We start from the raw sequence: 13,939 nt of genomic DNA on the forward strand, positions 1-13,939 counted from the left end.
CAAAAAGTTAACGTTGACCCCTGTGACCTTGACCTTTGACCTGGTGACCCCAAAGTCATTAGTGGTAGTGTACTCAATAAGTACTATCAGCATGTGAAGTTTGAAGGTCCTGGATGCAGTGGTTCGCGAGTAAAGTGTCTTCATGCAAAAAGTTAACGTTGGCCCCTGTGACCTTGACCATTGACCTGGTGACCCCAAAGTCAGTAGGAGTGGTATACTCAATAAGTACTATCAGCATGTGAAGTTTGAAGGTCCTGGGTGCAGTGGTTCGCGAGTAAAGTGCCTTCATGCAGAAAGTTAACGTTGTGACTAACGAGCTAACTAACTAACGAACGAACGAACAAACGAACGGACGGACAGTTGAAAACTTATATGCCTCCCTTCGGGGGCATAAAAAGAAGCAAGTACAACAACATAAGAAGAAATGCGCATCTCTTTCTTTTTAGAACTAGGATATTAACTGAAATATTTAATTGAATTTCTCATGTTGTAAAATTTGTGATATTAACATAAGAAGACTTATTCGCGAAGTACAATTTATTTAAAACTTACACTCATTGTGTCGAATTAAACATTCAATCACAAATTAACTAAACTGACTAAATCATATACTTTAACCTTTCGATCCCTACACCTTATGTTCACGCGACATTAAAATGTCGTCTGCACATGACGCTACAACAACAGCTTCTCAAAGAAGTTAATTATTCTTCAAAATCAGTGGAACAGTTGAACACTACGCTTCCCTCTTTGATTGTGTCTGACGGAAGAGAGGGAGGACTCTATGATAAGCAGTTTTTAAATCCTACCAGGACTGAACTGTTTTGATATATGTCTTCTGGCCTGTTTCGTCGGGCCCTTAGGGGTGTTTCTCTTGTTGCTATGTCTTCTGAAAAAGCATTGAGTACATATGTTTTTAGTTCTAAAGGTTTGCTTTTTATATATTTATATACGTGCAGTTTTGTGTTTTACATGTCATGCCTTTTTGTTTCCATTACGTATGTTAGAGATTCATCTGCAGGGGATTACTTTTATTTACACTTCCCGTGTCTTTGGAACACGATGGGGGTAAGAGTGATGTTGGGTACGCACCATAAACCGGTTTAAGCTCCCCAGTGGTGTTTTGCTACTGACCGTTCCAAGGCGGTGCCTCACTGTGTTAATATTTACACTTGTTATAATTATTAAGTTGAGCATCGTATAGAAGAAAACTGGCAACCCTCTGTCAATTTAGAATGTCCTTAACACAACACAATAAGTTGCGGATGTGCTACGTATATTACAGTGCTGATATGGCGATTCTAAAAACATACAACTCCGTTACGGAAGTGATAAAATTTACAACGAAATGAAAGCATAAGCCTAAAGAATATATTGTTGTTTTTTTCTACCATGGGAACATGGTTTTGGAACTTTATCAAATGTTTTAAAGAATTGATTAAAACACAACACAATAAGTTGACATATTACAGTTCTGGCACTGCTTAAGTATTAGAAACCTGTCACCTGACATAAATTCAAAAACAATACATTTCATTAAAGAGACAACCATTGAAACAGTACATTTTCAAACAATTACCTGCATAAGACTAAACAGCAACTAAACTAAATTGCCATGTGTGGCATTTATACAAAATCTGTATATACAGCAAATATTGGAGCATTTAGTAACGGAAGTGATAATGCGTTACGGAAATTGTGTTACATGTATAGTTAAGCCTGGAATAAAACTGCTGTGTGTAATAGATTAACGACCATACTATAAAATGTCAGGGCTTTTTAGAAACAGCTCAAATGATAAAGCCCTCTCATGATGCAGGCTTTCTATCCATCTATGATCTCCGTCAAAGAACATCGAACATTTCTTGATGTTCCTGTCTTTTCTAAATAATCAACTATTTTGTATACGTCTGATTTCTTTTTACATCTTGAACGAATGGGACTTTGCATTTGTAACTATATTTCCAAGATTCAGTAAGAAAGTTAATCTGAACTTTATCATGAGCCATGTCTTAAATTACGCAGCCATCTAGACGTCTCTGCTCGCACACAAATTTCTGTGATTTGTCAGCAACAGTTGAATTTGCATTCTTCGGTTACTTTTCTGATATTAGTGTGTTTGTCAACCAATTTCGAAAAAATTCCAACTCAATTAATAATGTTAATAAACGTTTCTTTACTAACATTTTCTGTCTTTTATTCTGTCACATCGATGTTTCGGACGTTCAACATACAACAGTTTCTATTGGATAATAAAGTCTTTAAAGATTCTTTGAAAGCAAAGAATGCAGTCAACTAAAATAATAGCAGACTCGGTTTAATTAAGTCCGTTTAAATCATTGTAAGTCATATGTGCCACTATATTTTCTTCGCACATGGAAGAAAAATAGTCAAATTTGTCAAAAAAGGAAATTCAGAGAAACCTAATTACAATAAAACAAGTCTAAGAATACCTTATTTCTCCTACATAAATAATAAAATTTCTATGTAACCTCCATAACATAATATCTTCTCGGTAACAGAATAAAACATGTGATCGCCGAAGGCACATTTCTTTTTTAAAAAAGTTAGTAAGATTTTAAATATTACATAATGACGAGAACATTACTGAAACCAGATCATATTGGTGAAGTGACTAAACAAGGACAAGTTCAATGCAGTCAGACAAACTATTTCACCTCCATAACGGTATTGTGGGAAAAATCAAGCTCTATATCACTTTTCTACTGATAAAATAGTCAGAAAAAAATATGTATTTCTTGAATCTGAGTCAGTTTTGACATATCTCTTTGGCCAAATTTTCATGTATGAAATTTGAATGTCGCACTGGAATTTACGAACACTTTATCGCCTCCGTAACGGATATGTTTAAAGAGGCATATTTATTTCAGCTCTATATTTTATGTATAGTTTTACGTTCAAACCAAACTGGAGAAGCAGAGAAAACACATTCAAACACTTTAAAACATAATCTCATATACATCATATAGTAGAATCCTTTTTTTGTATATAACTATGAACTTACCTCATTTACTTGAAATACTGTTCCACCAATAATTTAAAATTACACTTAAAAGTCTTTGCAGATCAGCCTCTGCTTCTTTTGCGTGACGCATGAGAAAAACTTTATTGTGCTTTCCACATTTCAGTAGTGATACGTTACGGAAGAGATAAAATTATTTCAATGTTTGATAACTGTTCAATACCTTGATGGCATATACTAAAAACAAGCCTTCTTACTGGTGCATTAAAAGTAAATGATACAGAAACAGAGGGAAAACACCATTGCTGTCACGTACATTTGAAGAAATCCCCGTTACGGAGGAGAGATTTTTAAATCGCGACAAAATAAAAATGAACCGGAAACGATAATATCAGAAATATTTACTTATCAGATAGTAACAAGGGAGTTATTTTAATAAAGTTATATCATTTGACGACAGTTTGTGTCAATTTTGTCACATCTATACCTTTTTCAAAATGCTTTGTTAATATATCAGTTATTGTTACGGTAGGTGAGAACTGTTTTAGGCGACATTAATAATTATGACCGGGATGAATGCATTTTGTGCTTATGCTATCGAAAATGTCCTTCCGCAATTATAATGAACCCTCTTTCATAATACTGTATGAATTTTGGTGCGCAGATGTACTCCAGTGCTATCAACAAAGTTATTATTTGGCTCAGTATACTTGGCGACATGGCTGAAATGAGCAGAAAGCTTTTATTTCAGTCCTACTGCATATAGAAAGTAGAAAAAAAAATCGACTAAAAGTATTAAAAAACAAAGAATATGTCCTGGCTAAAGTAAGCATCTCTTTCCAATGTAATTTATTCATCATGTGTTTGTAATAGATGAACAAGAATGAAGGCGACAAGGAATTAGCTAAAGTGGGTCAAATGTTTGGTTTTGACTGACTTGCGTATCATTTCAGTTCAGTTTGAAAACTGCGCATCATTTCAGTTCAGTTTTAAAACTGCGTATCATTTCAGATCAGTTGGACACTTGCGTATTATTTCAGTTCAGTTTGAAAACTGTGTATCATTTCAGTTCAGTTTGAAAACTGAGTATCATTTCAGTTCACTGCGGAAACTGTGTATCATTTCAGATCAGTGAAAACATAGGAGTAGCTTATTTTATTTCTTATTCATTTCTTTTTCAGACTAATAATTACCTGAGAGCCGGGGACCATGCTAGAAACTACACACCATTGGTTGCCCATTATAATTACATTCTATGTACCCTTGTCTTTCTTTATTACGTAAGATATTTTCTTTTCATCTTTGAAAAAAGACAAACATGAAAAAATATGCACTTTATAATCAATAATCGTAGTTTAACTACATGACGTTTCGGTATCGTTCACGCGGTAAAATTAATTAGATTCAGGTAAACATTTAGCCAATATATTTTCAATTACTTGACAGATTAGTGTCAAAGGTAGGAAAACGAAGACTTTTCTGACATATTTTAACGTTTGCCACACATTCTCTCTACTATATCTCCGGACATTTGGTCCGTGACAAACATTTTTGTTAAGAGAAAAGTAGACATTTTATAATGAGGAAAGCATTTTTCTTCCTTTCTTCGACGTTTTACATATCATTTAAAACAGTCATGTATAAAGAAATTATAAGCAAATTTGCAATTTCGATCTTCCTAAAAGTTCTATTTTTATTCCCACCAATCTATTTTGTATTGAACCTCTCAGACCACTCGTGCTTGACTGAAAGGGTCTGGACTAAGATTTTGGCTCAACTAATTTTTTCTTTAAAAGAAAAGCATCATTATGATATGAACATAAGAACATGAGATTTTGTTTCTAAACTATCTTTAAAAAAATGAAATCGTGAGGAAATCACGTCCGAGTCGGGAATCGAACTCCGGGCCGCCGTGGCAATAAATATTTTACAGCCTTCTTAGATGAACACGTATCAAGCTTTATGATTAAGGCAGTTCACTTCCGGTAACCCTTACATATGCTTTTCAATTCTGAATTGAAAAAAAAAATAAGAAAAACAACTAATCCTTATGTAATGATGTATTTCTGTAAGTTATAAACACGTCATGTGATGATGTGTTTCTATAAGTTATAAGCCCGTCATGTGTTGATGTGTTTCTGTAAGTTATAAACCCGTACATTCAAAACTGGAATACCAGGTTAAATATCGTTTTTTTAAACTTCCTTTTTCACTTTCAAAATGTGAAAGCAAGTTAATTCAATTGGAGATGATTTTAATCAGATTGAGCAAATATATTACCTAAATCGAGCTATGTTAACGAAAGGTCACGTGGGTTGGCCACCCTGTACTATATCTTAGCAGGAAGGTCTTATATGTATAGTCGTTCCAAATTTTAATAACGGCGGACATCAACTGTTAATGCTTGAATGTTTCCGTATTTATACATCTGGGGACATCATATGCTTACGTAGATGGTTAATGTTTGATTGTTTCTGTATTTGTACAATTGGTGACTTTGTGTGTTAACTTGTCTGATAAATATTATTTATACATCTGTACTAATTAATGATATATATACACTGGAAAAAATAACTATTTTCATATTGAAGATACTCTATTGCCGTTGAGAACAAACATGTTGAGCCCGGCTTCCCATATATCAGTTATACTGGAACCACACCTCCAGAAAGTTGTGTGTTCGGTCAGTTGCTCAACATTGGTGCTGTTTTAGGTAGGTCTAGTGAGTTGTCACGCTTGTTTCTGTCTATCACTATGTGTCACATTCATTTGAGTCTTTCACAAAGTGTCAAATTTATCAGAGACTATAATCAGGTGTCACTCATTTTAGTTTAGTCTATTATCATGTGACACTTAATTTAGTCTATAACCAGCAGAGGTCTACCAAGGTTCCCCGGATGACGAATCTCTGCTGGATGAGAATGATAACCAGAAATCATACTTATTTCATCCTGTTATCATGTCACTTATTTGCGTCTATCAACTGGCGTCACACTGATTTGTGTCTGTCAAAAATATGATACATTTGTCTATAATAAGGTGTCACACTTATCAGTATTTCCTCTGTAGACCTCGTGCATTTTCTCGATACAAAACTAATAATCTGTTATTATTCGTTTCATAGTTTTGTTTTATTTATTTCACCTCCCGTATAAAGATTACACATATAAATACACATTCAGACCAGAGACATTCGGCGCAATTGTTTTGTCAGTAATGATGCTATATATGATAAATATAGACAGCCCTGGACCAAAAAGTAAATCCAGTACCCATTTACTGTATACTGATAAACAGGTCGGCAGTGCTGCATGTCACCGATATCTTCGTTTCACGCTCTGTCATTTTTCGACCAAAAAAGATATGTCTAAATATCCGCATGCCAACAACACCCTACGCATGTTTCTTTAAGTTCAAATGCACATGTTAATGATTTTCATGTCATTGCTCTGTTCTGAGAAATAAGTTTATTAAGATTGAAATAAATTGACATTTGCACTACTGAGAAACGATCGTGGCCATGCAGATATCACGACTATATAATATATTATTATTTCCAGCGGGCGTTATAATTTACACAAGATATCGCCAAAGTCGCTTTCATTTTGAGAAAAACCAGAACAACGAGAACTGCCAGAACGGCCAGAACAGCCAGAACGGCCAGAACTGCCAGAACGGCCAAAACGGCCAGAACAGCCAGAACTGCCAGAACAGCCAAAACGGCCAGAACTGCCAGAACAGCCAGAACGGCCAAAACGGCCAGAACAGCCAGAACTGCCAGAACGGCCGGAACTGCCAGAACGGCCAAAACGGCCAGAACTGCCAGAACGACCAGAATTGCCAGAACGGCCAAAACGGCCAGAACGGCGAAAACGGACAGAACAGAGCAAGAAAATGTTTATTGCATTTAAACACTGCCGCTTTCATTACAGGGAGCCTTACCATATTTGGCGTAAGCTTAGCCGGGAATTTCCAGGTAAGTCTTAAAGGTGGTCAATCTCATTTTAGAAACATTCAATGCATATTTCAGTATGAGATTTATTATATGAACAAAAAGGCCAATTCTATACAGTCAGGTCCACTGGCGCCAGACCAGAAAGAAAATGCCTCTGTGCATGTTATACCTTACACTTAGGTATTCTATAAGAACTATGGTCATGAAGGGGAAAATATACTAACCCGTTTCAATCCCGCATTTCATACCTAAAGCACGCAGTTTGGTAAATGTGTACTACGGATATCAAACAGGTGGTAATTTATCTTCAATTGTGTACGGTCACATTTTTTCAATACTTCTTATCTTACAAAAACAACGCGTAGTTTATTGTTTTTTCAACGTTACACAAAAAATTTGCTTGACCTTCCCTGGTGAAGTTCCGTTCTTGATTACAAAACCATTCTGATTGGTTGTTGTGAAAATGTATATCAATCGTCATTTTACTACACGTGTTCGCTAGTATGTGAAAATGCAGCGTAAACGTGCAAAATGAATAAAATAAACAGACCAATGGATGATTTCAAATTAAAAATCATATACAAGATGAATTTCATTCATCAATTCATCAGCGTGAAGTTAGCAGTACAGCAGTAGCAGCAGTAGGAGCAGTTAACTGCTGCTACTGCCAGCAGTTACAGCAGTTAACTACTCCTACTGCCAGCAGTTACAGCAGTTAACTGCTCCTACTGCCAGCAGTTACAGCAGTTAACTGCTCCTACTGCCAGCAGTTACATTAGTTAACTGCTGCTACTGCCAGCAGTTACAACAGTTAACTGTTCATACTGCCAGCAGTTACAGCAGTTTATTGCGTATCGCAGTTAACTTTCAGCAGTGACAGCAATTCATCGTGTTTACTAACACAAGTTAACTGCTACCACTGCCAGCAGTTACAACAGTTAATAAAGCTGTATTACCAGTTAGGTGATGAGAATGACATAATACAGATGTGTAATAGGCCGTCAAACCTACCCTTCACACATACATTTGTCCGTATCGTATACTGAAGCGTTCTTAATCCATTTCTGCCTTCAAACTTGTAAACGAAGTCTCGTGCGTGTTCAGTAGTTCTTATTAAATTTAATGTTATTGGATCGCGCAAGTGCAACCCCCAGCAATAAAACAGTATTACTAAGAGCAGTTTCGTCATTTTTCTTACTATATTACTCTCAGCAGTTAAATAGCTTATAAGAACGTTTACCAGTCTCCTATATATGAATAGTTTATCAGTATGCTTTTTTTAACAGTTGCACAGATTTTTATGTCTGTTATTACTAGTAGTTAACTGGTATATACAAGCAGTTTAAAATTCTCATATAAATTATGTAAGACCAGCAGTCTCAATTATGTTTGTGCCTGTCAGCAGTCAAAAGGTTTATAACAGCAGTATACCAGTTTTCTGCGCGTAACTACCAGCGGTTAAATATTTTATGAATGTGATTTACCAGGTTCCTGTCACTGCTAGCTGTAAAATGGTTTATGACAGCAATTAACAAGGTTCTTGTTACAGCCAACAAAAGCAATTAACAAGTTTTTACAACGTTCACCGGTCCGATACGCTAATAAAGGTCTGGGGCGGAGATGGGGACCCCCAAACTTTCCTCAATTCCAAAATCTACCTTGTGCGAAGGATTTATACATAAATCTAGTTTCAATGTAATTGTCTATACGGAGCCAGGTAATCCGATTTTATCAGCAAGCAACTTTTTGTCAATATTTATTCATATCTTAACTTCAACAATCATTAAAGATAATAACTAAGTAAGATAGATTACTTATTTTTTTTACCGTTGAAACTTTATTATGTACTGGAAGAGAGTTTTTAAAAAAGCTAATATAGCTTCCTACTCAATCCTTAATGTTGCTATATGTATTATTGTAACAACTGTAATTATACTGAATAAAATATTGTTTAAACCAAAGATAATCCAATGTATATTTAGGCCTATAAAATGCATTATTTTCATTTTATTAAGAAAATGTACCCGGGCCACTTACGAAACCATTTACATGTAACTATCTGGAAAATCGCGATTTTTCTACTTTCATTTTCATAAAGAGTAAATCAGGGGAATTAATTACTTCAAACTTGTTGAAACTTACTTTACCATGTGCGTAGGAGCATGTGTGTGGGGACAGGGGGCGCATCCCTCTGTAAAATTACAGTAAATAAAGGCAAAATGGCAATATGAGACAGCATTTTGATGTACTGATATTAATGTCTATTGTGGAGAAAGGGAAACAAAATATCTAATGTCAGTAACATAAACTAGTGTAACAACTTATTAACTGCTGTAACTGCTGGCAGTAATAGCAGTTAACTGCTGTAACTGCTGGTAGTAGCAGCAGTTAACTACTGTAACTGCTGGCAGTAGCAGCAGTTAACTGCTACTACTGCTGCTACTGCTGTACTGCCAACTTCACGCCGATCATCAATTCGAGTTTTAATGTAAAATTGTGATGTTTTTAAAAATTCTGTTTTTGTTTGTTTACGTTTCGCCTAACATGTGCACACTGCCGTGACCTCTAGACCGGATGTTCATTAGGGAAGGTCACGCAAGTGTTTTCTGTAACGTTGACGAAAGCATAAAATATGTTGATAATCTCAGCAATATGGAATATTGAGACAATGTGACTGATGCACGATATTATATTCTATACCTATTTTATCTATCCAATCGCAAACGTTCATTTGCAACACGTGACCGTACAATATACTACGGTATTTGAATGCACGTGCGTATAAAAATCCTGTATTTTCTGTATTTGGACGCACGCGCGTACAAAAAATCCTGTATTTTCTGTATTTGGACGGTTCAACAGTCCCATGTTAAACATACGATAAAGCCCGAAACGCGTGAAAATGTTCCGAATGTAAATCGAATGAAATAGGCGCTCTATGTAGAGTTTGATTATGCGTCTTGAACTCTGGATTTAATTTGAGGTTGTTTTTTTTTTTGTTTGTTTACAACACACAAAAACGATTCAAGGGATAACAATGCTATCTGATTTAGATATTAAAACGTTCGTTAATAATCAAAATCTTAAAAATACAGTCAAAAAGGATCATCAGATGTAGTCGCTAAAAGAAGCCGTTCAAACGAAACCTTGAAATTGGTATCAGTCCCGGTTGTCTGAATAGCTACCTCCGCAGTTTTTATTTAACGGTTAAGAAACAAAATGGAGAAGATTATGAATGGCAGCGGAGGGCTGTCAGCATCCAAAACATGTCTGTTCTATAATTCAGTTTTCGTCGGATCTTCGCCAAACTTGTTGAAAATGTTTGTGGGCATTACATCTCGGCCATTTTCGATAACCAGCCGAATTGTACCAGGCACTCTTTGATTATAGTCCTTGAATTACTCGAAAAACGGGGAATTTAGTCTGTCCGCTCTTTTAAGTCGAATAGTTTTCATTCGATCATCACCAAACTTGCTGACAATGTTTGTGGGCATGATATCTCAGCCAAGTATTATTACCACCCAAATCGCCAAATGGCTGTTGTAGGGAGGTTGCGCCATATACTTTTTTAAATGATGATACGCAGAAAAAACAACATTCAATGAATTACGTATATTACGTATGAAGTGAAATAAATATAGAATTAAAATGTCATTGTTCTGTATAATATATATTTGCACTCATACCAAGCTGGGAAAAACTAGAAAAGGCAGGAATACAATATTCAGTGAAACATGTTTAATTTAACTTATTATTATAGTAAGATTAAATAGATATAGAATAAAAAGGTTATTTAACATTGTACTGTACAATACGAGATATATTTGGACTCGTACCCAGCTGGGTACTCGTCCAAATATATCTCCGTTTTGTACAGAACAATGTTAAATAACCTAATATTATAAATTATCGTTTGTTCAATATACTAGATTCCCATTCACCGAACTGCGCGTATAAGTTGAGAAATGTACGATTGAAACGGGTTAGTATATTTTCCCGGCCATGACCATAGTTCTTATAGAATACCTAGGGGTAGGATATAACGTGTACAGAGGCATTTTCTTTCTGGTCTGGTGCCAGTGGTTCGGTCAACAAATTCATGACTAAATGTATGTTTTATTGTCTTTTATGTAGTCTTATTATATATAAATATTTAATAAAATCTGTAAAATGATCCTTTGGAGGAAAAGAATGCAAACAAGCAGAATAATAGTGGACTCGGTTTGATTGAGTTTGTTCATGAGAGGTAATGAAATGTGCAACATCTCTAATGCCCCCCTGGCACCGGTTAAAGCGGCTAAAATCTACCTTTATTTCTTTTGATTTCAGTGTTCCCATATTCAAATTTAATCCTGATGGAAAGCTGAATTTATCAAATGTATTCTTAGGTTGATACGCTCTATTTTAAAAGTTTCACTTTGATTAGAATAAAAGCTATTATGCATGCACATCAACTAAACTCGAAGAATTGTGCTTTTGTCTGTTGTTTCTGCGTTTTATGTATGCGTTTTGTGGAATCCAATGTTTTTCGTGGTGTGTTTGTGTAAGTCCTCTGTGTATAAAGTGTGTGTGTGTGTGTGCTTTGTGTTTGTGTGTTTGTAAAAGCTGTCAACTGGGTAATTTCGTATGAATACACACCAACGTACTGGGGATACGCCTCGAACCGGGGAATTCCCCAGTTCATTTTAACAATACCACGTTATTCCTGACCTTCAAATTAGTCATCTCTCGAAATTTAAGCTTATTCTGAGCGATAAAAATTTATTTCCCGGTACGCCGGTACTGGTCATACACATATCTCACACACAAACATAATTTTACAACAGTGTGTATCTTTCTCCATTTACTGCAGTTCCCCAGTTTACCTGTATACAACTCGTAGTACATACATAGTTTAAAATATATTCACTAATTTAACATATCTTTTCATCATTATAAGCTCATGAGTGAAAAGATTATGTTGATTAATTCATCAATATTATTACCAATTAAATATCTTTTAACATTCATAAGACAGTTTTATATATTTATTATGTTACCGCATATCTTTTCTGGCTTATTGTGTTATGCGCTTTTATTTCTATATTAATGACTTGATTTGACAATGTTAATGTTAAACTGAGAATATTATAATATACAGGAACACTACTCAAAATATATACATTCTATATATTATACATTTTATGTATATTCATCGCATTTAACAAACTTTCAACTTAATAATAATCTTATTAATGTTAAACTGAGAATATTATAATATACAGGAACACTAATCAAAATATACATTTTATATATACATTTTATGTATATTCATCGCATTTAACTAACTTTAAACTTCAAGCGCGGTGCTGAAATATACTAATTCCTTTTGAATTACCGTGCTGCATTTGAAAAAATAAATGTAGTATTACCTCCAAAGATGTTCATATAATCAGCTCATAATGCAATTACCTATGTAAATTCAACAGTAATTAATACAGCGAAGCCAGAGAATTTTAATACAGTTTCATTATTTGGAAAAATAAAACAACAACATTTGTACATTAACTGATTGATATTATTTACTACACATCAATGAAAAGCATAAGAGGATCTGACTCCAGTACGTTTAAAATACTGATTAAGAACACGTGAAAATTATAAAACCTATATCATACAGTAGCTAACTCATGCAATTATCTTAACACAGGATTTTCATACTATTTTCGCACTGATTTTGTTCAGCAATCGCAATGTGTTGAAATCTATGATGTAAAAATGTTTCAATAAAGCATATATGCTCATATACATGTCAGAAATTATTGTATTGTACGACGATTCAAGATAGGCATAAGTATAGATATGGCATACAGTTATCTGAACGTGATGTTGTTTTTGTTTTCACGGTTAAATTTGATCAAATTTGATCAAGAAATTTTGTTTAATGGAAGGGGACGACCTCACCCAATTGCTAATCATTTTTATTAATTCAATAATATTTCACATCGTATGTGTATTGTGGTAGCATTGAATTTGGGTAGTTGGGGGAAAGAAGAGCGAAAAAAAAGACTGTTGATTGAACTGACAGTGACGATGAAATCGAAAACAGAACATTATACAGATGAATTCCCTAGGTGTCAGAAAATGCAAAATGTAATGTATTGAATGGTCGTTAATGGGAACATGAAGACATTTTATTGCCGGGCCCGTGAAAAAAAATGTTGTAAATTATTTTTATTGAACCGCCTCGGTAGCCTATTGGTAGAGCGTCCGTGAGAGGTCGTGGGTTCGATCCCTGGCCATGTCATACAAAAGACGTAAAAAATGGTACTAGCAGCTTCCTCGCTTGGCGCTCAGAATTAAGAGGGTAGTGTCAGTATAATGTGACTGGGTGGGGTATCATGTCACGTGTCTACGGCGTGATATTCCAGTGAGGCAGCACTATAAAGTTGGGCATTCACTGCTACAAGTAGACACCCGTGTTTATATGACTGAAAAATTGTTGAAAAAGACGTTAAACCCGAACACACACACAATCGATAGCTTTCAGAAAGATAACGACATTATTGAGTTTTACGTAATGATTTATTCAGTTTTTGGACAAACTTCAGGCGAAAAAATCTTGGCATATACTTTCAATATAATCTTGAGTGGGATACTCATATTAAACAAGTTTGCTAAATGTAGAATCATATATTTGGTTATTGTACACAATCAGAGACTTTTAACAGTATCATGTCAAACTTTGTTTTATAAAGCATATATTCAAACGAACCTGGATTACTGGGAAAAACGTCTATAATTAACACAAACAAAATTGTATGACTACAAAAACGGGTCTGTAGCACTGTTTTTGGTAATGAATTTCAAGGTTTTGATCAAGATTTGAAATTAATGATAATTTAAGATTTGATAATCGTCTTTTCTCCAGAAGGCATGTTTTATGTATAATATGTCGACTGGTTTACATACTTATCATATAAATGAAATATTTCTGCAAAAACACTCATCAAGCGCGTAGC

At 34.8% G+C, this 13,939-nt stretch overlaps 1 protein-coding gene across 2 annotated transcripts in view; it reads left to right on the plus strand.

The window, feature by feature from the left end:
- Positions 1 to 13,939, plus strand: part of LOC128557823 (DNA damage-regulated autophagy modulator protein 1-like) — a 110,683-nt gene that overhangs the window by 3,509 nt on the left and 93,235 nt on the right. The window contains exons 2-4 of one of the 2 annotated variants that reach the window (XM_053546239.1): positions 4,165 to 4,263; positions 5,575 to 5,696; positions 6,544 to 6,959. In XM_053546239.1, coding sequence (XP_053402214.1) covers positions 4,193 to 4,263; positions 5,575 to 5,696; positions 6,544 to 6,959 — 609 coding nt within the window. In that variant the 5' untranslated portion in view covers positions 4,165 to 4,192. The remainder of the gene's footprint in view (positions 1 to 4,164; positions 4,264 to 5,574; positions 5,697 to 6,543; positions 6,960 to 13,939) is intronic. The other variant, XM_053546241.1, reaches the window with a different exon arrangement.

The sequence above is a fragment of the Mercenaria mercenaria genome, chromosome 6 (assembly GCF_021730395.1).
Source record: "Mercenaria mercenaria strain notata chromosome 6, MADL_Memer_1, whole genome shotgun sequence".
NCBI lineage: Eukaryota > Metazoa > Mollusca > Bivalvia > Venerida > Veneridae > Mercenaria > Mercenaria mercenaria.